Genomic DNA, 25,823 nt, shown 5'->3' with positions numbered 1-25,823 from the left:
TGGCTGAGAAGGCAGAGGAAGGGCCATCATGGTTCCAAATGGATGGGTGAAAAAAAGAGGTAGACTGGCCTCTCTCTCTCTCTCTCTCTCTCTCTCTCTTTCTTTTTCAGTCTCCCTCTCTCTCCCTCTCTCTCTCTCTCTCTCTTTCTTTTTCAGTCTCCCTCTCTCTCCCTCTCTCTCTCTCTCTCTCTCTTTTTTTCAGTCCCCCTCCCTCCCTCTCTCTCCCTCTCTCCCTCTCTCTCTCTCTCTCTCTCTCTCTCTCTCTCTCTTTTCAGTCCCCCCCTCCCTCCCTCTCTCTCCCTCTCTCTCTCTCTCTCTCTTTTTCAGTCCCCCCCTCCCTCCCTCTCTCTCTCTCTCTCTCTTTTTCAGTCCCCCCCCCTCCCTCTCGCTCCCTCTCTCTCTCTCTCTCTCTCTCTTTTTTTCAGTCCCTCCCTCTCTCTCCCTCTCTCTCTCTCTCTCTCTCTCTTTTTCAGTCCCCCTCCCTCCCCCTCTCTCTCTCTCTCTCTCTCTCTCTTTTTCAGTCCCCCTCCCTCCCTCCTCTCCCTCTCTCTCTCTCTCTCTCTTTTTCAGTCCCCCCTCCCTCCCTCTCTCTCTCTCTCTCTCTCTCTCTCTCTCTCTCTCTCTCTCTCTCTTTTTTTCAGTCCCCCTCCCTCCCTCTCTCTCTCTCTCTCTCTCTCTCTCTCTCTCTCTCTCTCTTTTTTTTTCAGTCCCCCCCTCTCTCTCTCTCTCTCTCTCTCTCTCTCTCTCTCTCTCTCTCTCTCTCTCTCTCTTTTTCAGTCTCTCTCTCTCTCTCTCTCTCTCTCTCTCTCTCTCTCTCTCTCTCTCTCTCTCTCTCTCTCTTTTTTCCCCCCTCCCTCCCTCTCTCTCTCTCTCTCTCTCTCTCTCTCTTTCTCTTTGCTTTCTCTTCTCCCTGTGGTGCAGAGAGCCCCCCGTGTAATTAACGTGCTTCTGACGTGACCTCAGGAGACGGCCTCGGCGGGGGAGGAGGGAAGGGATGAACTGAAGGACAAAGGCAGCGAGGATGAGGGAGAAAGACTGAGCAAGAGTACACACGTGTGTGTGTGTGTATGTTGTGTGTGTGTTTTAATGTGCATCTGTGTGTTTGTGAGGGACAAATAGGACAAATGCACAGCTGGAAAGAATGAAGCACCTCTCCTCACAGCCTCGATAAAATCACTCCTGGATAAAGCCCAAGCCAGATGATGACCAGCACTTTAGTTAGATCCTGCTGGACCATCGCTGTCTGAGGGATCCTTGTCAGATCACTTTGTCACATGTAGCCTGAGCTTGACACAGATCAGTGTATTATTGTGTAGCTAGATAGAGGTGGAGAGATGGATGTTTTATTCATCCTGAGGGAAATGTAGGCATCCAGACGCTTGTATGACACATACATAACAAGGAAAACACTCACAACATGATAAGGATGAAGAAACAGATTGTTTCATAAATATCGTAAAACTATCGTCAGTCGGCTATTATTGCTCTTAAAATCCACACCAAATTTCTTTTTTGTGATTTTTGTGATGTTTTTTTTGGGAGGGTTGTATTTTTATTTAGGAGAGTTTCCACCATTGCTTGTGTTATTTTAGATTAAAAATGTATCTAAAATAACACAAGCAATGGTGGATAAACACAAGCAATGGTGGATAAATAATTATATAATTATTAATTAACTTGCATATTCATTTCAATTGTAATGTTTTCTTGATAAGTGTTTCATTGTTACAATCTCTTCTTTAGGTAGGGAGAGATCCATCACAGTTCTTTTTATTTAAATGTTCTCAGCTGCCACATGAAAAAGCCATATCCCCCTCCTTCCCTTGCTCCTGCGGGGATGGATTTTTGTGTGTGGTGTGTGTGGTGTGTGTGTGTGTGTGAGAAAGAGAGAGCCAGCAAGTATGACTGTGTAGATGGCATAACAGAAAAGCTGTTCCGATTGGTCCATTCCCACTCATGGTGGAGCCCCTCCCCTCCTCTTCCATTCCCTCTCATTCCTCCCCTCCTGTCCTCTCCTCCTCCCTCTCCCTCTCTCCCTCCCTCTCTCTTCAGCGGCAGCAGCAGCAGTCAGTCTTTCACAGGCTCCTGACGTCACCCACTGTTTGCGTAGCCATTGTCTTAGCGGACAGCTGCCTTTGCTGGAGGATTGCGCTATCCACTCTTTCCTCTTTTGCCCTAGGAGGGACTCACCCCCAACCACCTCCGCCACCCCCCCCCCACCCCACTCCTCCAGCACCCCCTCCCACATCCAGCCAGCGCGCGCGGCTGTGACGGAGAGAAGAGGAGAGGGGGAAAAAGACGGCCGAGAGGGGAAGGACAGAAGAAAGAAGAGTGGAGTGGACTAAGACCCGGAACAGGAGAGTTTTTTTTGACCCCTGTCCCCCCCGTCCCCCCAAACAAAGGCACGGAGAAAGAGTGCTGTACCGATCTGGCAGGCAGGAGCAGGACCTGAAGCGTGCGCGCGTGTTTGCAGGGCATTGTTGTTGCCGCGTTGGTTCGTTCGGCCCCTGTTTCCTGTCAGATGCTCTTGTGGCATTGTTGGCTTCGGCGGCGGCTGCTGGTGTTGCGCTGGGACCCAGACAGAGGCAGCCGCAGCCGGGCACTCGAGCAGCTGCTGCTGCTGCTGCTGTGCTGGTGGTGAATGCGCCGGAGTAGCCTGGGCCTTAGCACCGGCCGGAGCGGGACGAGGAAGCGGCAGAGGAGGTGCAGCAGGAGAAGGTGGAGCGGGAGGGCTGTTAACGGCTGCAGGAGTCCAGCGTCTGGGCAAATCCCCCCCCCTTCATCCCTTCCTCCCTCCTCACTACGAGAGCCGGGGCTGGTCGGTCGACTGGCTGGCTGACTGGCTGCCTGCATTGTGTGCTTTGATGACCCCTGCTGTGTAGCTGTGTGCTCATCATCTCTCTCCCCCCTCTCTCTCTCTCAATCTCTCTCGCTCTCTCTCTCTCTCTCTCTCTCTCTCTCTCTCTCTCTCTCTCTCTCTCTCTCTCACTCTCTCTCGCTCTCTCCCCCCTCTCTCTCTCCCCCCTCTCTCTCGCTCTCTCTCTCTCAATCTCTCTCCCTCTCTCTCTCTCTCCCTCCCTCTCTCTCTCCCCCTCTCTCTCTCTCTCTCTCAATCTCTCTCGCTCTCTCTCCCCTCTCTCTCTCTCCCCCCCTCTCTCGCTCTCTCTCTCTCAATCTCTCTCCCTCTCTCTCTCTCTCCCTCCCTCTCTCCCCCCTCCTCTCTCTCTCTCTCTCTCTCTCTCCCCCTCCCTCCCCTTTTCTTTCGCTCTCTTTCTCCATCACAGCACCCGGCCCAGCCATGTTTGGCACCGAGTCCTCACGTAAGTACCTCGTATCGTTCTCTGCCTGTGTTCTGTCGGAGTGTTTGGTTCTATGTGCGTATGTGTGCATATGTAAGCATTTTCACCCCTCCTCCACCTCCTCCTCTTTCCCCGTCCAGTAATGGTGTCTGTTGTGCAGCCAGCTCCATTTCTCCTTTTTCCTCAGACTATGTCTTTCTCTCTCTCTCTCTCTCTCTCTCTCTCTCTCTCTCTCTCTCTCTCTCTCTCTCTCTCTCTCTCTCTCTCTCGGCCTGTGTTTTTTTTTTTTTTTTTACGTGCTCCAATATTCCCTCGTAACACATCGTCTCCACTTGCCACTGGGATCCATCTGTTTTGTTTTGTTTTTTTTGTTTGTGTTTTTTTTGTACAAAGGCCAAGCAGTTGGCGATTACTGGTCGTGATGCAGAAATCCATCTCTCTCCCATCCTCCATCACCCCTCCTCCCTCTCTCTGTCTCTCCTCCTGCTATCCTCCGCTATTCCGCTATTCCTGCCTGCCTAACAGCCTCTCCTCCTGGCTGAGTCTCTCCCCGCCACTCCGTTCTGCATGCTATTTTGTCGTGCCTCTGTGGCTTGGTGGATACGGCTGCTACTGACAGCATCCCTTTGTGCGGTCGAGTCGAGTGAGTCGAATCGAGCCGCGTGTTCTGTACACGAGCTCAGAGCTTTCCACTGGCAACGCTCAGGCTGCCTCACTCTCCCCCTGCTGCCATTGCAGCTCGGCTAGGTGACATTGAGGTGCAGCCTGCCTGCCTGCTCGCTTGCCTGTCTGTCTGTCTGTCTGTCTGTCTGTCTGTCTGTCTGTCTCAAGCTGTGTGTGTGTGTGTGTGTGGAGGGTATTATGCGATTTCTGGAACAATGGCAAAAATTCACCTGTAGGTTTTCTGTCAGGTGACGTTCTTTGTTGATGGGTTTTGTTCCCTTTTTCTCTCTTTGTTCTGTCTGTCTTGTGTCTCTTGTTCTGCCTGAGGCCAGTAGGTTGGGATTGTTTGTTTGTTTGTTTGTTTGTTTGTTTATCAGTACAAAGCTTGTTCATTTGGCTGCGGCTCTCATATTGTAGGATGTAACTAGGTATTGATGCAGCTGGAAAATGTTGAAATTGTTTTTTTATTTTGGTGATTTGATTCACAGATGACTTGTTGTGAAAAGGTGTTGGTTGTAACTGACTCCGTTGTTTGCTCATTAGTCCGAGGCTTCATATTTAACGTGGCTTAGCGTGAGCTTTGTACACTAGGAAGTTCAACAACTACTTTTAGTTGCGCTCATTTCCCTTTTTTAAAAATACTTGAAGGGTTCAGATGCAAAAGCCTCTAAATGCCACCTATGTCAAAAATGAGATAAAGATGGTGAGGGGATGCTCTCCACACATAGTATACGCTAATCAAATAATTTAACTTCTAAACCCACTAAATACCACTCTCTTCCTGGTCTGAAATATCGATTTATAGGCAAAAACCTATAGGAGCCTGAATTTAAATGAAGAAAAGTGGTCAGACGGATTTAGAGGGTTTTGCATCTGAACTCTTCACTTGTATGTTCGTCATGTTAAACTATTTAGTTTAGTTTGTCATTTTTGATGGCTTCTTTGACCAATCTAATAGCCGTTTCAGTCTAAGGTCACCCTATAGTGCAGCTGTTGGAGGGTGTGCTTGATGCCATTTGTTAGAGATTTTGACAGATGATGGATGGCTCTCTATTATTTTAGTTTGTATATGGATGTTTGCTCTGCCTACTGCCAGGGGCTCAAGGCTATTTGACTGTTTTTACATGTTGATGTAGTCATTTTCATATTGCATCTGGAAAGCCCGCTGCCATGTCATTTATTCTCATTTTATGTTAAACTCGTCTCCTGGTCTTATTTTTGCAGCTCGTGTGGAGGTTGCTAATCCTACTCCATTTGCAGTAGTGGAATCTGAACTGATCAGTTATAACAACATTTTGCTGAAGAAGGGGGCGTTGGTAGCGTCATGGTTAAGGAGCTGGGCTGGCATGCAGTAGCCTGAAATGTTGTGGGTTCAATTCACGGCTTCCACCGCTGTGCCCTTGAGCAAGGCACTTAACCCTGAGTTGCTCTGGGGACAGTGGCCTTTGTAATATAATTGGCACATATTTAAATATAATTAATATAATGTGCAATTTAATTATAGTCAACCTGCAAGGTGGAAAAATCATTCTACGGTTTAGATACGCTAAAATGATATGCATGTAGGACTGCTACAGAGATGAAGAGTGTACTCAATTTCTTGGCATTAGTTGTGTAAAGCATATTGCTTACCTTGCAAATGCAGGCAGCAGGATGTGTAGCTGGAACCCCGTGGCGGCTTCCCACTCTGTTCCACAGGACGAGTCAGGCTGCAAAAGCATGTGGCACCATACAGTACATGAGCCAGAATGACACTTTCGCTCAGATGGGAGAATAAGATAAAGGTGACGTAAGTCTTTGCAGCTTATTAAAAGTAGAAGATAAAAGGTCTGCACAACAAGAGCTGTTTGTTAGCTAAGGTTTCCCCAGTTGTACATCATTTAAAGCTTATGTGTAGCAGATCTGACACCGTACTTGGATCCATCGTCTGTTTTAATCAGTGTTATTGTTTGTCGCTATTTTGGGAATTTGGCGAATTTGCCTTACGTGTAGCAGATGCACAACCAGTTGTGTGTGAGGAAATGTGTCGTCTTTTGCTCACAGTGGAAGGGTTATTACAGTGGATGAGGAGGAGTGGAATTGGTTGGGTTATTGTCCCTATTAGCTGAAGCATGCTGTATAGTTGAGGCAGTCACATGGACGTATCTTGCTCAGCCCTTGCTTCTGCGCGCTTCCGCTGCATGCTTTGTAAGTCGAGCTTAAAGGTGTAATTCAGAAACAGTGGAGACAGCGGAGGTCCCACGACATGCGAATTTGTGACGGTCTTGTACAGCAGGCGGACAGGTGTGTTGGCTCTTACACCCACAGTTGAGAGTGAAATATCATTATGTGACGCAAAAGCAATACCTCTTCTTACAGGTGCCACTTAATACCTGTTCATGAATCCTCTTTCATGCCAGGGGAAGTGGTCCTTTAAGCACCCCATGAGCCCGACGTTGCTGTGTGACTGAGTCTGAATGGTACATTTGTTTGTTATTCATCCACGTCGTGGCTGACGGAGGTGTTTACTGAAAATGGCAGCCCGATAAAGGCAAGCTTTGCTCTGACGGCGACCAGCTGTCCCCGTTACTGTGGTTACTCACACCACACTGGTGGCAGAAGTGTACTAAAGAGGGTTTATCAACAGGCAAATCGCTGACTATCTATTTTAGTTTGATCGAAGCACAGAAACTGCCAAAGGTAAGAGGGATGCTTTTTTGTATGTCTCAAACTCGGCTGAATCAAAGTTTGCCCTTTAATTACGTAGTTGATTTGAGATTCAGGTGGTGGTAGTGTCGTCAGAATATTCAACAGAAAAACACTGTTGTTTGTGCTGTTGTGCTTCTTGGTTGTCCTCCTAAGTTGAAGGAAAGGGACATTTATATTCAAACGAGTAGTATTGTGGAGTTCGTTGCAGCTGGCTATATTATTGGACCCGCTATTATGTCTTTATTGTGTTGCTATTGTGATAGTCTGTTATCGTGCATTTATAGCACATTATCAGTGATGATAACTTTCCAGTGCAACAAGGGTTACTCAACATGGGTTCATCACAAGAACAACAGACAGGCAATTGTGTGCTCATCAGATGAGATTGTGTCTGATCATGAGCTGGGGATTAATTGGCTAGATCTAGGCTTTTCTGGTGTAGATGAGTGCTCTCTCTCTTTCTTTTTTCTCTCTCTTTTTTTTCTTTTTCTTTCTCTCTCTTTTTCTTTTTCTTTCTCTCTCTCTCTTTCATTCATTTTTTTTTCTCTCTCTCTCTCTCTCTCTCTCTCTCTCTCTCTCTCTCTCAGACAGTTGGCCACCCTGCCAAGGAGAACGATTCAGTTTCCATCTCCTGGTTTGGTCCTGGGCCAGGCCTTCATAAGTGAAACCTCTGTGCCTCTGAGCAAATGGACGGCCTGCGCTGTCTGCACTTATTGCCCAAGCAGTGTGGCTTTTGTCTCCATTCACCTCCTCCTCCTCTGCCTGGTCTCTTTCTCAACATTAAACCACATGCTCATCTGACTGCAGCAGCCTCACAAGATGATGCAATGTGACGGCCAATGTGGCGATGATCAGTCCGGCGCTAATCTGATGTGGCAAGTGATGGATGGATTGATGGATTTCTGATGGATCGGTGTCATTATTGTCATAAGTGTTGAGTTTAGGGGTTTGTTTGCTGTCGGACTATTAGGTCTGATTCGTAGTCTATGCAAGCTAAGAGAACATGAACGCCAATGCACCCAAGTTTGGTGTATGTACCTGTATTGCAAAAGCTCAATGGTGTTTTATGCCCCCAACGTCGTCTTCCAAGCAGCGCTGCCACCGCTGACTTAAAGGCACCTAATCCTAAACCTAACCCCAACCCTAACCCTAACCTTAACCCATGCCTAACCCTAGTGCCTTCCAGGCAGCGCTGCCTTGAAGACAACATTGGGGGCATAAAACACCAAGAAACATTGCAAAATGTGAGTGTCTAATTCAAAGTCAAAGTCTGCTTTATTGTCAATTTCTTCACATGCCCAGACAACAAAGAGATTACAAAGAGAGAAATTACGTTTCTCACTATCCCACAGTGAAGACAAGACATATTTTACCAATTAAGTCCACAGACAAACATAACATTCAAGTAAACAATAAATAAATAAATTCTAATTTTTTGTAACATGGTCTAAGTGCTATGTCTTATGTTTCTGATGAGGGCGCAGCACTCACATAGTTTGAGTAGACTATGAGAAGGCTCTTCACAACATATGTGACCCTTGTGTTGTCGACTGCGTCTGTTGCCTTGCATAGGGCTGGTTCAAAGTCTTAGGCCTAGACTGCAGTGTGAAGGCAGGCGTTACACAGCCCATGGTATATAAAGGGGTATAATGATGACTAGCATGGGCTTAGCACAGTATGGTGGATGACTGATACATTAATGGCAGTGAGCAGATGTAAAGGTTCTGCACTGGTGGCTCTGGCTGGGTGGAGGGGGTGTGTGTGTGTGTTGTCATCTGTTGGTCTGACTCTGGACTCTCATTACTGTCATGTTGTAAATTGGTGTTGTCCTGCAAGGGCTGCTTCATCCTCTGAAAGGGGAAGCGGATTTCATGCACTCCGTCTCTGTTGTCACAGTCTCTGACACCCCCCACTTTCTCTCTCTCACTCTCTCTTTCGTTCGTTCGTTCGTTCTTTCTTTGTCAGCCTTGTATAGCTAGTTTCTTTTTAAACCGACGAGTTGGTTGTCGTTGGATGTAACAGTAATGTAAAGTGTAAAATACTGGTTCAGTAAAACACTTTCTCTGACTGTTTGTTCTCTCTCTCTCTCTCTCTCTCTCTCTCTCTCTCTCTCGTGTGAAGGCTTGGGAACGTGTCTTCTCTCTCTGATGATGAGAGTATAGGCCTAGTCCATTCATTCTACATTATCCTAATACACACTGCTTGCTTGCTGACTTCCCTGCTGTGTCTCTGGATAAGTGGCAGTTTGTACAGTATGATCCAGCCAGAATGCTAACTAGATCCAGTACGACCACATCTAACACCTGTCTGGATTTACATTGCTTCTGATGGCATTTCATATGGAAAGTGACATTGTTATTGGTTAGAACTGAGCACTGCAACTGGTAACTGCAAATGGCCTCTTTGTGTTGATAAATTTGATTGTGTTTATGTGATCTAAATTAATTTTGTCAGGAGATGATTGGTCATGTTTTTATGCCTCTTTTTTTAATGAACGATTTTCCAATTTGCATGATTTAGTCATTATCAGTAAGCTTATTGATAATAGATTGTGATATTGGTCACAGGTGGTTATCGCCCCAAAGGCAAGTGGTCGGCTTTAGCACACACCACGGATCAGTGTGCCTCATCATCACCAAGGTCAATCTGATACATCATGATGTTTGTTTTAGGTCCGTGTACAAAGCCTCACATGGCCTGCGTTGTGTGTACTGTATGCCAAGGGTTTGTTCTTTGTCCCCGGAATGAAGAAAAACTTCCTTTACAGCACCATCTATTGGAATTGTTTTCCAGGATTTTTAGTACTAGACGAGACGAGACGATTTTCGCCAAGCAGTACATCTTTCATTAGCAGTTCATCCTCTTTGTCTGAAGGCTTAATTCTTATTTTTTGTTAATTTGTAATTCTTCTCATTGTTGTAAGCTGCTTTGAGACCATTTTAATTGTTAAAATATAATATTGAATTATTTGAAACACAGCCCTTTTTTGCTGGTGTTTTAGTTGTGGAAAGGTCCAGCCTTTTTGTGTGTGTGTGTGTGTGTGTGTGCCATTTGCATCACACATTGATTTTCATCTCTACACACTGAGCCATGTATGTTTACCTGCGGATTCAGATTCATAATGTGTGCTGGACACTTGGAAAACAGATACAGACAGCAGCGACAGCTCAACTGGTGGTGTACTTTTCAGAAATCTAAATGACGAGGCTGCTTGCCTTCTCATTTACAGCAGATTTAGCTTTTCATCTGTTGTTGCTGGAAGACGGCAGACTCTATGCAGGAGCACTCTATGCTTAAACACACAGGAAAGAAACCCCCTGAAGTGAACTGTGTGAATGTGCTCGTCATCTCTGCTGAATTCCCTCTCCGCGTCCGCATCCTAATACTCTCACTGATATAACCAGCAGGCAGTCGCCTTGTGGTAGTCATGGTAACCTTTACCTTTGGAAGCCAGAAGACTACCAACCCCCACACTATTAAAACAATTGATTGGTAGGGCCCGGGTTTGCGCGGTGTCTTCGTTTCTAGGAAGAGAGCTGCTACTTTGGTAATTCTGTGGGAGGCTCGTACTGATGGAAAAATGGCGTGTAAATAGAGCCAGTATCTTGAGAAGGCTTTTCGTGGTGATGCAGGTCCAATGTAATGTCAATATTCATTCAGTTTCCAACGTTTGTACTGAGATGTTACATCATCCATTGATCTGATCGTATGTCTGTATGCCCTCAGGCTCAAAATTCACACTTGTGATGGACTATCCTCTTGAGAATTACCTTGAGTACCCTGTACTGTTTGTGGACATGGCTACATTCCCGTGTGTGTGTGTGTGTGTGTGTGTGTGTGTGTGTTTGTGTGTGTGTAACATGAGCATGAGCTGTTGCCCCGCACCAACAGCAACCTTTAGATTAAGTGAGTGTGTCACTGTGACCTTGTGTTGAGTCATCAGCCTGTGACTGTCCCCCTGAAACACACACCCATCACCCCTCACGTCTCCTCCTAAAACACAGACCTCATGTCAGGCCTCTGCCTTCCCCAGAGCCACACACACGCTGATCTACCAATCAGCCCCGTTAGCTCACTCACACGGCGGGGAGAGGATCTACTTAACCTGCTTGACATGAATCAGTGCAGACTTCACTGGGTCTTAGTTACGGGGCTAATTCCAACACTGTCAGCCAGGGCTGTGGGACTCCTGTTAAGTCTTGCATCAGGGTTTAATATAAGCAATGGCACGCTGGCTCAGGGCAAGTAAAAGAACATGTCGGGCCAGTCACTGGCCTGCCGTTTTTCCCGCCAGTCACCAGCACCAGTCGATGCCAGCTCAGCTCACCTGTGATGCTAACTGGTTGAAGCTAAGTATGTGAGGCTGCTAAAAAGAGGGAGCTCATTACAATGTAATAAATAAACAGTTTTGTTTAAAAGTGACTTTTCTGGGCCAGTAAATACTAGGGGCCAGCACAAATCTGGGGGCCGGTGGGTGGGTAGGGGTTGGGGTGCTACGTTAGTTGCCTGCTTGCATAAGGGCTAGTTAGTTGGCTGCTTGTGAAAGGGCTAGTTAGTTGGCTGCTTGTGAAGGAGGTCTCCACATTGTGTGCTTCATGGGGAAGTGAGCTGTAGATTGATCGTCAATGTTCTTGAATGTGCTGCTCGCTCTAGATGAGCTCTTGCTCTGGCTGTTGCTTCTTGGGGGACAAAAGTTGCCTGTGAGCTCCAGTGGCAGGGGGATTCCATGAGCAAAGCTACTGATGAATGAAGACGCTGCGCCGCTGATGAATACATTGTAGGGGAAACGCTGTGTAATACTTGATACGTTTGTGAGAATGTCATTACCACCCTCTTATAGGTTTTGTTGTAGACGGGCATCATATTTTGAAAGGGTTGAAACTGTATTGCCCTGGCTGTAACCGTGATGTGCCAGTCGGGAACACTTCAATCAGTTGCACCAGTCCCACACTGTTATGCTTGGTTGCTGCCAGTCGTTCTGGTGCCATGGTTGTTCAGCTCTGTATGTTTTAGGTCTAGGGCTGGGATAAACAATTATTTTTTAAACGATTAATCTAGCGATTAATCTATTTTTTCGATGCATCGATTAATCTAACGATTCATTTTTTCAGTCCGATTCGATTATCTCCCCATTAATTCACTAATAGCAACTTATACATGTTTATTTACATATCTGAATGATGAATTCTTTAACATTGCAATATATGTTTATTGCTCTTAAGATTCCAAAATAAAAGACTATACAAGTGCAAAGTAATGCATTCATAGTTAGAGGTAGCATTCAATAAAGTTCAGTAGTGCATGTCTAATTGAGTGCCATTCATCATGAATGAATCATCATTTGAAGACGTTCCTGTGGGAATCCTTGTAATTAACATTAACACAGTTAAAAGGCTGCTAATGTGTGGATGCAATTCGTAACGTAGTTAGTTCAAATAACGGTTCGTACTTCTTATTTGGACAAGCACTTTTGAGTCTTGGAAAACACTTTTCCATTTACATCGGGATTTTGCAAACATTCACAGTCAATAAAATGAGCCCTGCATCAGTAACGAATACAAGCAGCTGCAAGTAAGCATGCTCAGCTTGACATCCAAACAGTATTCTAACGTTAGCTTTGAGATACTGCTTGATTGCATACTGTAATTTAGTTTAGTCTCCTCAATGTACTAAGTTATGTTGTGATAAGACCTTAGCAGAGTTTACTTTAACTTTACTGCAGCAGTTTTTAACAAATTTGCACAGCATGGTCACGATGCTAAGAAGATTTAATAGCAATTTAGCCCACTGTGTTCTATGCAGTGCTTCTATGTGGCAACAACAATCCTTCAACAATCGTGAATATTTTGCACATGCAGAGGAGGAGCAGCAGCCTGCTACGAGAGAGAGATGGGCGGGCGAGGAAAGGCTGTGTGAGTAAAAAGTGCAGCTCAATGAAATTATTTTATCGTATCTTTAATTTAAATAGTAGACCTACAACATAGAACATCAATGTGTGGTGGCCGGTTTTGATTTCGTGGTGCCCAGCCACAGATTAGTCAACGTATGGAAAACACTGAAGGTGTAAAATTAAAAATATTTAGCAGCACACGTTATGCTTGACAAATCGACGCTCATATTTTGCGTCGACGTCATCAATTACGTCAACGCGTTGTCCCAGCCCTATTTAGGTCGTACATATACAATCACTTAGCAGATGCTTTTATCCAAAGTGACTTTTAGAAATGAGCAATAACAATCAAGTTACAGTGCAGAGGAGACCTTAGCTAGGAATTACTACTGCATGAAACGTTGCTCTTTGCTCAGGAGCATTAGCTCAGGAGCAGCGAAACGGGCCTTGTTCTGTGAATCGATGGATGTTTTTCAGCTCAGTCAGTTGTTGTGTTGCCGTGAGAGGGCTAATATGCTGTGGATCCCTGGAGCCAGTATAGCAATGGCATCACGGCAGCAGTCAGAGAAACCACCGCTAATAGTGATAATGGGCCCTTTAGGATGGTGTTCTGATGTGGGATGGACTGATTGCCCTCTCAACCCCCCAGCCCACCACCACCCCTCTCTTTCTAAGAGCTACTCAACTTGGTCTGGTGTGTTTTTTTTATCATCTTCATTTTAGACAAAGCCACTTTTTTCTTGCACCTTCTACATCGTCTGTGGGGATGATCTCTGGGGCTGCAACAGATAATTGATTAAACAATTTGTTAGTTAATATTAGTACAACCATTAGTTAATGGTTAGTTAATTAGTTATTTAATTAATCGGCAGCTATTTTTGTAATTGGTTAACCGGTTTTGGCCATTTTGGCCACCTTAAATACCCTAGTATTTCTGCTTTACTTACTGCTTTATGACTGTAAACTAAATATTTGGCCTGTGGACAAAACAAGGCATTTGTAGACAACATTTTGGGTTCTTTTCACAATTTTCTGACATTTTGTCAATTAAACTAATAATTTAATCAAGAAAAGAGTTAATAGATTAATTGACTGTTCTCGTAACCTTATGAATCTCCTCTGGGAGCAGCAGTGTAGATCCCCAGAGTGCTCATCAGCCACCCTCCATATTTAGTGGTCTTTTAACAGTCCCCCCTGGGGATCAATAAAGTATCTATCTATCTATCTGAAGAGCCTGCCACCCTCCATAGTTTAGTTGTCTTTCAGGAAGAGCCTGCCACCCTCCATAGTTTAGTTGTCATCAGGAAGAGCCTGGATGGGAGCATCCAGCCTTGTGTGCAAAAAAAAAAAAGGTTTGTAGAGTGGTGTTTACAGTTACCAGGTCGATGCTATTAAGAACTTTACTGAGCAAGCTGATCTCTGACCTGTGGCTGACGTTAGACCTTGAGTTAAAGGCAGCATGCCTACTGTACACACCATCTTCTCCCAGCACCCTGAACTGGCTTATTAAGGGAAAAGTGGGACATCAAAGAGCTGTGTGTAGGTTGGGTAGTTCCCTTGATTACTTTTTTACATTTGTCTTTTCTCCTGGGATGTGTAATTAGCTAGTCAATGGTTTTCTTCCTTAATTATCATCATTATGTTCCCTCTTTTTTCTTCTTTTTTTTCCCCTTCTCTCTTCTGTTCTGTGCTGGGGAGCTGGTGTGTTGGTGTGACTGTGAGGTGTGTGTGTGTGTGTTTGTGAATGGGACTCTCAGGGCGAGAGCAGCACTCCAGCTGGCTGAATGGGGCCCAGCTGCCACTGGAGCACCGGCCGCTCAGTCTGCAAGGCCCCCCCCCCCCCCCCCCCCTTACCCTCAATCACTTTCCCCTCCTCTCTCTCTCTTGCTCTCACTCTCTTTCTTTTTCTCTCTCTCTCTCTCTCTCTCTCTCTTTCTCTTTTCCATTCAAACCTCTCACTGATGCCTTTGTGTTGCTGTGGCGTGCTCACCTGCCACTTCTAAACACACACACACACACACTCTCTCTCTCTCATGTTGTTTCAGTCTCAGCTGACATTGGCGTGTGAGTGTGTTTCTGTTCTCCTACTGATATGAGATAACATAACAGGTCATTTCATCTACTAGATCTCCTCTGTCATCACTGGCCAAATATTAGTATAGCAATACCAAACTCCCTTCACATTGTACAAACACATTTGTCTGCTATGCAAATTAATTATGTTGCAAAAACAATGCTATATTGGGGCAGCTGTCTCTTTCTCTCTTTGCCATTTTGTTTGGCTTTAAGCTATTAGGCAGTGTGCTTGGCTAGGCTAGGTTGTCATCTGAATGCCCCACCACACCACCCCATACCCCCCATACCCCCCATACCCCCCACACACACACACACACACACCACCACATTTTCATTTTTTCACATTGTCTATTTTTTGCGTGTTTGTGTCTGTGTGCCTTTGTGTGGATGTTTGCTATTATAAAGCATAATGCATACAAACAGAGTTCTTGCATCGTCTTCACTTCTCCTTGTCTCCGTCTTTGCTCCATCCACAGTAAGCATGTTCCTGAACACGCTGACGCCCAAGTTTTACGTGGCTTTGACGGGGACGTCTTCCTTGATTTCGGGCCTCATATTGGTAAGGTTTCTTGACAGTTGGTTATAATTTTTGAATTGTGTCTTTGAGTCATCCGTGCACAGATTGCCTAGTGAAGTGCTCATGCATGTCCCCAAATGGCAAATGTGTTGTATAATAAGGCAAATATTTGAGCCAGGTAGTGGTTAAGGAACTGGGCTAGCAGGCAGGTGAAAAGGTGAGGGTTCAGTTCCTGGCTGCCACAGTTGACATATGTACGTTTGGTTAAAAGCGTTAGCCAAATGAATAAGTAAATAAGTAAGAAGCGCTCATGCATGTCCCTAAATGGTAATGTGTTCCAATAAGCCAAATTTTGGAGCCAGGCATTCACTTCCCAGGGTGCATCTGTGGAGATAAAGATGTGCTATCAGTAAATGACCAGGCTACAAATGTCATCCTTAAACGATCAGGTCTTATTTTTACTGTAAACAAAATGGAAAGGTCATTAGTGATATTAAAAGGGTTCGTTTGTCGTGTCTTGTCATGTGTGATTGGTTGTGTGGTGAGATAAAGAGGTCAGGGAGCATGTGACACGTAGCAGCTTGTGCTTAAGAGCAGCTGTACAAGTTATCTTCCTGATTGACAGAAATAGATGACAACTCTTTATTGCTTGCTGTAACCCTACATGTATTGAAAAGGCTATGCTATCTAGAATTTTATAATGCAATTTTTTGTTTAAGCACTTGCTGTCGTTCTGTCTGTCAAAGAGAGACTCTCTCTCTCGTGTGCTGAAACTGTGCTAAAAATATCCCAAAAGCCTGCAACGTGAAGCTGCCAGTTACATTACCCCTAAATGGCTAAAATGTCCTCCATCTTTGGTGTGCAGATATTTGAGTGGTGGTACTTCAGGAAGTACGGCACTTCCTTCATCGAGCAGGTGTCTGTGAGCCACCTGCGCCCCCTGCTGGGCGGTGTGGACAACAGCTCCCCCAGCAACTCCAACACCAGTAACGGAGATGCAGACTCCAACCGACAGAGTGTATCAGGTGGGAGAGACCGCCCACAGGGCCTGCATTCACCAAACACCTCCAACAATTTCTCTCTTAGTGTGTGTGGGTGGGTGGGTGGGGGGGACTGGTGTGTGTGGGAGGGGGGTGGGGATTGATGTGTGTGTGTGTGTGTGTGTGTTTGTGTGTGTGTGTATCTGGACTGGTGTGTGTATATCCGCTCTCTTCTTTGAAGAAGTGTTGTGAATGTCAGCCCTAACCATCAAAAATGGCCACACACATGACAATGCTCGCTTATCTGCCCGATCTCTCCCCAGAATGCTATGGAGAAATCCACTTAACTTATTCAGAGGAGCCGAATACAACAGGTGAGCTGTTAATGTGTTGGTCCACCATTAATCTTTTTATTTTCAATAGTGTGGAAGGATCCTAACGTGTGTGTGTGTGTGTATCTGGACTGGTGTGTGTATATCCGCTCTCTTCTTTGAAGAAGTGTTGTGAATGTCAGCCCTAACCATCAAAAATGGCCACACATGACGTATGGCGTACAGTATGACTGAAAGTAAATGCTCGTTTATCTGCCTGATCTCTCCCCCAGAATGTAAAGTATGGAGAAATCCACTTAACTTATTCAGAGGAGCCGAATACAACAGGTGAGCTGTTAATGTGTTGGTCCACCATTAATCTTTTTATTTTCAATAGTGTGGAAGGATCCTAACGTGTGTGTGTGTGTGTTCGTGTTCCAGGTACACGTGGGTCACGGGTCGAGAGCCGCTGACATGAATCTTTCGGCGCAAGACCACCAGACCTTTTTCACGTGTGACTCGGATCACCTGCGGCCAGCTGATGCTAGTAAGAGATACTGTCTGTCTGTCTGTGTGTGTGTGAGCGGGAGAGAGCGAGGGGGGGGAGAGGGAGTGTGAGTGTGAGGTGTGTGTGTGTGTGTGTGTGTGTGTGTGTGCGGTGATATCCATGGCAGGAGCATGATACCCCAAACCCCCCCCCATCTGCCACTTTATTTGTTTTATAAGTTCTTAAACATTCACATTACAAACTCTCTTTTCAGGCCCACATCTTCATGTAGTTCTTGTGAGCCGTTGCTGCAGCATATTCAGTATGTTGGAAATGCTTAGGTCAAAGTGCAATACAACCGTGTTCCCATCCCCTCCCTCTGTTTCTTGCATCCCCCTTACCCTCACTGACTCCTCTTCTCTCTCTCTCTCTCTAGTAATGCTCTCCCACAGGCAGTTTCTGCTGCTCATGAAGCTCTGGAGCTGGAAGAGTGAGCACACACGCACTACTTTCATCAGATTGCTAAAAACATAGCCACAAAACACTGCTGGTTGCTCTGGTAGCTCTCAACAAATCTCAATATTGCAGTGGAAAACATGTGTTCACTTTGTCTTCACTCACATTGGTGGTTACCATGTCTGGCCACTTAGGATGTGGATAAAACCCATTTTCTAATGTACTATTTCACATTTCCATTCCAGCAGATTTGCCTTGCCAGTGGCTGTCTGCCTAGCACCTGGATGTTGTTGCCAGTGTTTGATGAGTGTGTTTGTGTGTTGTACAGCTGTGCCACTGCATACATCCTATTAGCTGAAGAAGAGGCTACTACCATAGTGGAGGCAGAGAAGCTCTTCAAACAAGCGCTGAAGGCAGGAGAGGGCTGCTACCGACGCAGTCAACAGCTCCAGCATCACGGATCACAGTATGAAGCGCAACACAGTGAGTGCACGCACACATGTATACTATACATACACACACGGACTCTCTCTCTCACTCACTCACTCACTCACTCACTCACTCACTCACTCACTCACTCACTCACTCACTCACTCACTCACTCACTCACTCACTCACTCACTCACTCACTCACTCACTCACTCACTCACACACACACACACTCACTCACTCACACACACACACACACACACACACACACACAAATAAGGTAAGATAAAACCATTACAATTACAGCATTGGTGAAGTTGTAATTTCACACACTCACATTTGCATTCGCACATCCTCACACACATACTCCTACTCGTACACACCCAGGCACCACTGACCGATATGCACTGTTAAACATGCGAACTGGGTAGCTGTCTGATCTGGACTGTTGTAGAGAGTTCCAGCTGTTCCCAAATAGACAGAAGGGACTGGCCGGAATGCCAGGATCCCAAGGAATGAGAGTGCCATTGTTCCCGAAATATATATGCTGTCTGAATGTGTAGCTGTGGCTACATACTTTCACCTGATATTTTTAACTGCATTTTAGACTCTACATTCTTCATAGATACTCTCACTGAAAGTGGTGATGTGAGAGATGTGTTACAGGTAGACCTAAGCTATTTGCCTAAGGTTTGAATACTCGCATAGGCCTTTTCACCAACAGAGGAAGGGGCTCCATACTGATTTGCACAAATTTCTAACTATTTATAGCAAATTTTGACTCTCTCTCTCAAATTTTGACTATCTCTCTCAAATGTTTGAGCATTTTAAACCGCCTGAAAAGTTGGTCCAAAATCAAGTAAACAAACTGACGTTCACTGGCATTACACAGCTTAGATCATACATGGGCAAAGTTTTGTGTCTCTTATGTCTGCGTCGCTCACCACCGCAAAGGTTGTTAGAACGAACTCCTACTGCTGCTCGTTGGCGATACGAAGTGTTCATTTCAAAACATTACTGGCAGATAGACAGTTTACAATCGGATAACTAGTATGATGCTACTATCCACAGGTTGCTTGAAGCAGCCGGCTCAACACACAGAGCGAGTTGACCAGTTATGTGCATAAAGTTAAAGCAAAAACATAGCCTACATTTTTTAAATAGTTTTCTTTGTGCATGTTGATTAACTAATGACAGCCTACTATTGTCTGCTCCACATTTTCGTAGTCTAATTCTGCATAGAGTTAATTTAATGATGGTAATGATTTAATGATGAAATATTGCTGAGTGTTGATGAAATGGTGGCACAGGCCTATCGGTTGTACTGACTCCTTCACATTTTCATGACCTAGCCTAATTATATAGATATTGTAGTACTTTTTAAATCAGTCTTTGAAAACTGAAAAAAAAAATGTCAATGTCAAAAATTCATTTTTCGAGAATGAGGATTAAATACTGGACATAGATTAAATATTGCTGTTTTTCGTCTCCCTCACATTTTCATCTGTTCTTACGACTAGTAAACAAAACCATATGATTTACTTGATGTTATACAAGAATAGAATTGAACAGAATTGAGTTCAGACTTGAGTTCGATATTTTGGGTCCGGCCCTCCTCAACAGTCCCAGTTTGTCATGTGGCCCCTTGGGGAAATTAGTTGCCCACCCCTGGCTTAGATTATTTCAGTTATTGCCTGATAAATATCAATTCCAACGCCCACTGGCGGCGCACCAAGTGACGTCAAAGTTTAGAACTCTTATTATCTTTAACGGGAAAAAAAACCGTTGACCGTTGACTGCTCCCCCTACTTGTTTATAGTCTTGTTTCTACTGTTTTGACAGCATCACATCTCTCGTCATTATCTCTCCATCTTGTAACCTTAAGGGGCAGCCAGTGGCCTACTGGTTAAGCGGGACTTGTAACGGGAGGTTGCCGGTTGAACCCGACCAGTAGAGCCGCGGCTGAAGCCCTTGGCAAGGCACTAACCCTCACTGCTCACCCCGCGCCCTTGTTGCAGGCAGCTCACTGCCCGGGATTAGTGTGCTTCACCTCACTGTGTGTTCACTGTGTACTGAGAGTGTTTCACTAATTCACGGATTGGGTTAAATGCAGAAACCAAATTTCCCTCACGGGATCAAAAGAGTATATATATTTATACTTGTATACAACTACTGGTTGTGCATTCAACACCCTCTGTGGATGACACACATTTCAAAACCGGTGGAAATGCAGGCCACTTCACTAGATCGCACCAAGAATTCTGACTAGAACCGCTTCAAGAAACCGTTCTCTGTCGGTGGAAAAGTCCCCCCCCCCCACGATGTTCAGAGCCAAGTAGATGCAGATGCAGATCTGTGCACCACTGCCCTTGTTGTGATGACAACCCACGTTAAGGAATGTTATGGCTTTGTGATTGTGATGCTCCTCTACTGTAGAGGCCTGCCTCAATTGGTCTCCTCTGTGTCTCTGTTTAGGAAGGGACACAAATGTATTAGTTTACATTAAGAGGAGACTTGCCATGTGCTCCGGAAAGCTTGGGAGGACGAGGGAAGCAGTCAAAATGATGAGAGATGTAAGTATGTATCAGGCTGGCAGGGCCTGTCCGCCACCTGCACTTTGCCCACAACCACAACGCACACACACATGTATATACTGTACACACAAACACACACACACACTCTCTCTCTCTCTCAAACACAGCTACACAGAAGGATGTATTTCCTCCACTGTTGTGCTGCTCACTCACTCCCTCTGGTGGTTGAATTGTGCACGTGCAGTGCCCCAAGCTCTATCTGAGCTGATGTCCGCCCTCTCTCCCTCCCCAGGCTGTAGATTAGATTTCATGTGGGGATAGAGATGGAGTTATGCCTTTTGTGTCCACACCATTCTGCTCCCATAACAGTTGTCTATGTGTTGTCTTTTTCCTCTATTCACAGATATTAGTTTACCTAAATCTGCAACAATATGCTACACAGCAGCCCTCCTCAAAGCCAGAGCTGTATCTGACAAGTGAGTCCGCCTAGTCCCTTCTCTCTCTCTCTCTCTCTCTCTCTCAAACACAGCTACACAGAAGGATGTATTTCCTCCACTGTTGTGCTGCTCACTCACTCCCTCTGGTGGTTGAATTGTGCACGTGCAGTGCCCCAAGCTCTATCTGAGCTGATGTCCGCCCTCTCTCCCTCCCCAGGCTGTAGATTAGATTTCATGTGGGGATAGAGATGGAGTTATGCCTTTGTGTCCACACCATTCTGCTCCCATAACAGTTGTCTATGTGTTGTCTTTTTCCTCTATTCACAGATATTAGCTCTCTTGCTCTCTCTCTCTCACTCTCACTCACACTCACACACAAACACTCTCTCTCTCTCTCTCTCTCTCTCTCTCTCTCTCTCTCTCTCTCTCTCTCTCTCTCTCTCTCTCTCTCTCTCTCTCTCTCTCTCTCTCTCTCTCTCTCTCTCTCTCTCAAACACAGCTACACAGAAGGATGTATTTCCTCCACTGTTGTGCTGCTCACTCACTCCCTCTGGTGGTTGAATTGTGCACGTGCAGTGCCCCAAGCTCTATCTGAGCTGATGTCCGCCCTCTCTCCCTCCCCAGGCTGTAGATTAGATTTCATGTGGGGATAGAGATGGAGTTATGCCTTTTGTGTCCACACCATTCTGCTCCCATAACAGTTGTCTATGTGTTGTCTTTTTCCTCTATTCACAGATATTAGTTTACCTAAATCTGCAACAATATGCTACACAGCAGCCCTCCTCAAAGCCAGAGCTGTATCTGACAAGTGAGTCCGCCTAGTCCCTTCTCTCTCTCTCTCTCTCTCTCTCACAATGGCACAAGTGTTCCTATAACACAGGTGCTCACACCATACCTGTTTGCCTGCGGCCATCGTCTGCTGTGTGTGTGTGTGTACGCACGCACGCACGTCGTGGCAATTGAGTGTTCGCTTTTGCAGTGGGAGCTGTGGCACTGAGCACCTGTGGTGGGTATCACTTTTTATGTGTGTGGGTGAGTGAGTGAATGAATGTGTCTCAAGGGTCTCACACACACACACACACACACACACACACACACACGTACATAAAAAGATGAGTGCAGGTTTTCGCAGTTTTCTAATGCAACCCTTTATCTGATTGTAGAGATCTCATAAACACACACACACACACTCTGAGAGATGAACGTAATTTGTGTGCCCTCAGTTTTCTAATATAGTGCTGTAACCAACAGTTGAGACCTCATTAACACACACACACACACACACACACGTGTCTCATTTTGTTGTCTCTTATGCAGGTTTTCCCCAGAGGCAGCGTCTCGGAGGGGCTTGAGCACAGCAGAGATGAACGCGGTAGAAGCCATACACAGAGCAGTGGAGTTCAACCCACACGTACCCAAAGTGAGCACACACACACACAGGATGTGCATCTTCATCACTGAGGCGATAAGATGCGCATCTTGATACACTGCCAACGATACAATACATTAAAGATTCATATGAAACAACCACGGTATGTTTTGACTTTGACAATGCGATGCAGTGCGATGCAGAGTGCTTTTCTTTCCTTTTTCGTGCCGCAAGTATGCCACATCATGTACCTTATTTTAATGTGTAAACTGGTTAAGATTCATCGGTTTTTATCGATTCAGAGACTTTAAACACGATTCATCTCAATTTCATCCAATTTTTTAACTGATGCACACTTTTACCATCGACGCAACTGCATCTTCAATGCTCATACCGATGTACCGAAACAAATCGGTGAATATTACCATCCCTAACAAACACACCATACACAGCGGTGGAGTTCAACACACACATACCCAAAGTGAGTTTACATACACACACCTACTAGAGTGTGGCTACCCGACCCAAGCCCGACGGGTCGGGTCAGGTTCGGACAAATATTTACAAATTTATAATCAGGTTCGGTTCGGGTTCAGACACATGGGGGCGATATGCATTGGATGTTTTGTCGGGTTCGGACATAAAAATTTAAATGCCTGTCGGGTTCGGACTCAACTCTTGTCGGACGCAGGCCGGGTTCGGATAGAAATATGCGGCCCAAACCGCACTCTAACACCTACACACACACACACGCATACATACATACATACATACACACACAGAGCGGTGGAGTGCAACACACACATTCCCAAAGTGAGCATGGGCTCTGCTGCCTCCAGTGTCTGGTTCTCTGTGGGTCTGCTGCTCTCCGGGGTCAGTGGAACCAATCCAACTCTGACCACTGTGTGTGTGCCGTGTTGTGCTGTTGACTGAAGGTTAGGACTTCCCTCTAACAAGTACTCACGCTCCTTGCTTCTTCTTAGATAGATAAGAAGGTAGATACTGTTATTCATCCTCAAGGGAATTTCCTCTGCATTTGGCCCATTATTGAACACACACACACACACACACACACACACACACACACACACACACACACACACTAGGAGCAGTGAACACACAGTGAGTATTGAGCACACACACACTACGAGCATTTGGAGGGTCAGTTGGTAGCAGTGGGCTGTGGCACACAGGGAGCATTTAGGGGTCAGTTTGGGGCACCTTAGGATGTGGACATGGGAAAGTGCTGGTCAATCACTCCCCCCCGCCGACATTTTTCCTACCAATTGTACCGGTCACCCTTCGGTCACCAATCTGATTCCCCAATTATTTGGCCCTCTACTCTCCCTCACTCTTTTTTTTTTTCTCTCCATCTCCCTCTCTCCCTCCCTTCTCTCTCTCTCTCCTCTCTCTCTCTCTCTCTCTCTCTCTCTCTCTCTCTCTCTCTCTCTCTCTCTCTAGTACCTTTTAGAGATGAAAAGTTTGATCCTCCCTCTCTCTCTCTCTAGCACATCCTGAAGCTGGGACAGCGATCCTCCCACGCCGAACATTGCCAGCGCCTTCTTCCACCTGCAGCACTGGAAACGGGTGGAGGGAGCACTCAACCTGCTGCACTGCACCTGGGAGGGCAGTAAGTAACACACACAAACATACACGGACTCGCGTGCATGCGCACACTTACAAGCACGCAATCACACACACACACACACTGAGCATACTCATTTTAATAGTGGGTGTGTGAGGCCTGACAAATGTCTTATTGTGTTTGTATCACTGATGAATGTTGTGAAACCATATTAGCATTGCTTTAATCTACAATACATAGTCACAGTTACAGCAAGTAAAAGTTAGCTATAGGTAGATGGCAAATAAGCTAATTTCCCAAACAGTTGGTGTGTTCCTTTCAAGGTTTTTTAATTTCCCAAACAGTTGGTGTGTTCCTTTTAAAGGTTTTTTAATTAATTGTTGTGGTTTGTTAGCTACCAGGTTTACAAGTTGTTTTAAGTCCAAAGTATCCTTGTCTCCCTGCAGAGGGTCTGACCTTTGCCCTCTCCTGATGAATCTGGGGCGTGGAGATAGAACACAAAACGTGTGTGTGTGTGTGTGTGTGTGTGTGTGCTGCGTGTGTCCGTGGCAGATGAACACATCTTGTTCCCAGCTGGCCTGTGCTGCGCCCCCCGTTCCAGTGAACCACAGGGGGAGAAGTGGCCTGTCGAGCGCTGAATGCGTTTAGCAGATGGCTACAACTCTCCCTGGACATACAGCAGACTGACAAGAACCTAACATCCACTTCTGACTGTAGTGTAGTGTGTGTGGCACATGTTAACTTAGTGTAGTGTGTGGCACATGCAAACTGACTGTAGTGTAGTGTGTGTGGCACATGTTAACTTAGTGTAGTGTGTGGCACATGCAAACTGACTGTAGTGTAGTGTGTGTGGCACATACAAACTGACTAGTGTGTGGCACATGTAAACTGACTGTAGTGTGTGGCACATGTAAACTGACTAGTGTGTGGCACATGTTAACTTGGTGTAGTGTGTGGCACATGTAAACTGACTAGTGTGTGGCACATGTTAACTTGGTGTAGTGTGTGGCACATGTTAACTTGGTGTAGTGTGTGGCACATGTAAACTGACTGTAGTGTGTGTGGCACATGCAAACTGACTAGTGTAATGTGTGTGGCACATACAAACTTACTAGTGTGTGTGGCACATGCAAACTGACTGTACTGTAGTGTGTGGCACATGCAAACTGACTGTACTGTAGTGTGTGGCACATGCAAACTGAACATAATAATAAGACACTCGAAGTAGTGTGAGAGAGAATGGCAGGACAATAGTGATGTTTTAACCCCCCTGGAGGCTATACGTGGTGTAGACCGAGAGAGAATGGCAGGACAATAGTGATGTTTTAACCCCCCTGGAGGCTATACGTGGTGTAGACCGAGAGAGAATGGCAGGACAATAGCGATGTTTTAACCCCCCCTGGAGGCCAGTGTCTGGGGCGTGTTGCTGAATGTACAGCTCGGCCGGAGGTTCTAGTTTCTGAGAGGCTAGCGTTGCAGGTATATGTTGTTTATTGTTAACTGGCATGCTTTCTCGATTCCCTCCCCTGCAGCGTTCAGAATGATCCCTTACCCGCTGGAGAAGGGGCACCTGTTCTACCCATACCCTATCTGCACAGAGACCGCCGACAGAGAACTCCTACCAAGTAAGAGATTGTCCTCGCTCTTCTGTCTATGTCTTGCCCTGTGTAGTGTCGAGCACCTAGAACATGTTTCAAAAGGCGCTGATGTCCGCACAGAGCTAAAGCAGACCAGAAGTTGTCCAAACTGGACGAGGACTTCTCTATTTTTAGTCACGTGCCATGTGCTGGCCGCTTTGTTTTTATTAATGCATTGTATGAGCTTCTACAGTACCAGTGTCCCTGACTGTGCGTTGTGTTGTTGAGATGCTGTTTGGACTGTGCGGTTAAACGTACTCTTAAGCGATGTCGAGTAATGTCACTTCTGTTGATGTTCAAACAAAACAAAACAGAGAGCTAGCTCGCTACTCCCTCACCCTCCCTCCCGTGCAATTAAACTGTCCTAAAGGGGCATCTCGTCAGTGATTGGCTGAAACAGTTCGTTATGTTTCGTGGTTCAGGTTGGACCAGGTTGTTTTTGTTGCTGTTTTTTGGAGCCTGGGC

General features: G+C 45.7%; 1 protein-coding gene across 1 annotated transcript in view; it reads left to right on the top strand.

The window, feature by feature from the left end:
* Positions 1-25,823, top strand: part of LOC125302814 (suppressor of tumorigenicity 7 protein homolog) — a 32,518-nt gene that overhangs the window by 3,425 nt on the left and 3,270 nt on the right. Inside the window, 14 exon segments of the mRNA XM_048256133.1 lie at positions 3,285-3,320; positions 15,093-15,175; positions 15,999-16,158; positions 16,718-16,772; positions 16,866-16,891; positions 16,894-16,987; positions 17,348-17,401; positions 17,696-17,850; positions 20,272-20,369; positions 20,734-20,806; positions 21,503-21,575; positions 22,085-22,187; positions 23,598-23,766; positions 25,254-25,346. Of these exon segments, the coding sequence (XP_048112090.1) occupies positions 3,285-3,320; positions 15,093-15,175; positions 15,999-16,158; positions 16,718-16,772; positions 16,866-16,891; positions 16,894-16,987; positions 17,348-17,401; positions 17,696-17,850; positions 20,272-20,369; positions 20,734-20,806; positions 21,503-21,575; positions 22,085-22,187; positions 23,598-23,766; positions 25,254-25,346 (1,272 nt within the window).

The sequence above is a fragment of the Alosa alosa genome, chromosome 11 (genome assembly GCF_017589495.1).
Source record: "Alosa alosa isolate M-15738 ecotype Scorff River chromosome 11, AALO_Geno_1.1, whole genome shotgun sequence".
In the NCBI taxonomy this organism is placed as follows: Eukaryota; Metazoa; Chordata; class Actinopteri; order Clupeiformes; family Clupeidae; genus Alosa; species Alosa alosa.
Note: the sequence above shows the minus strand (reverse complement) of the source record. Positions and strands in the feature narration are given on the sequence as shown.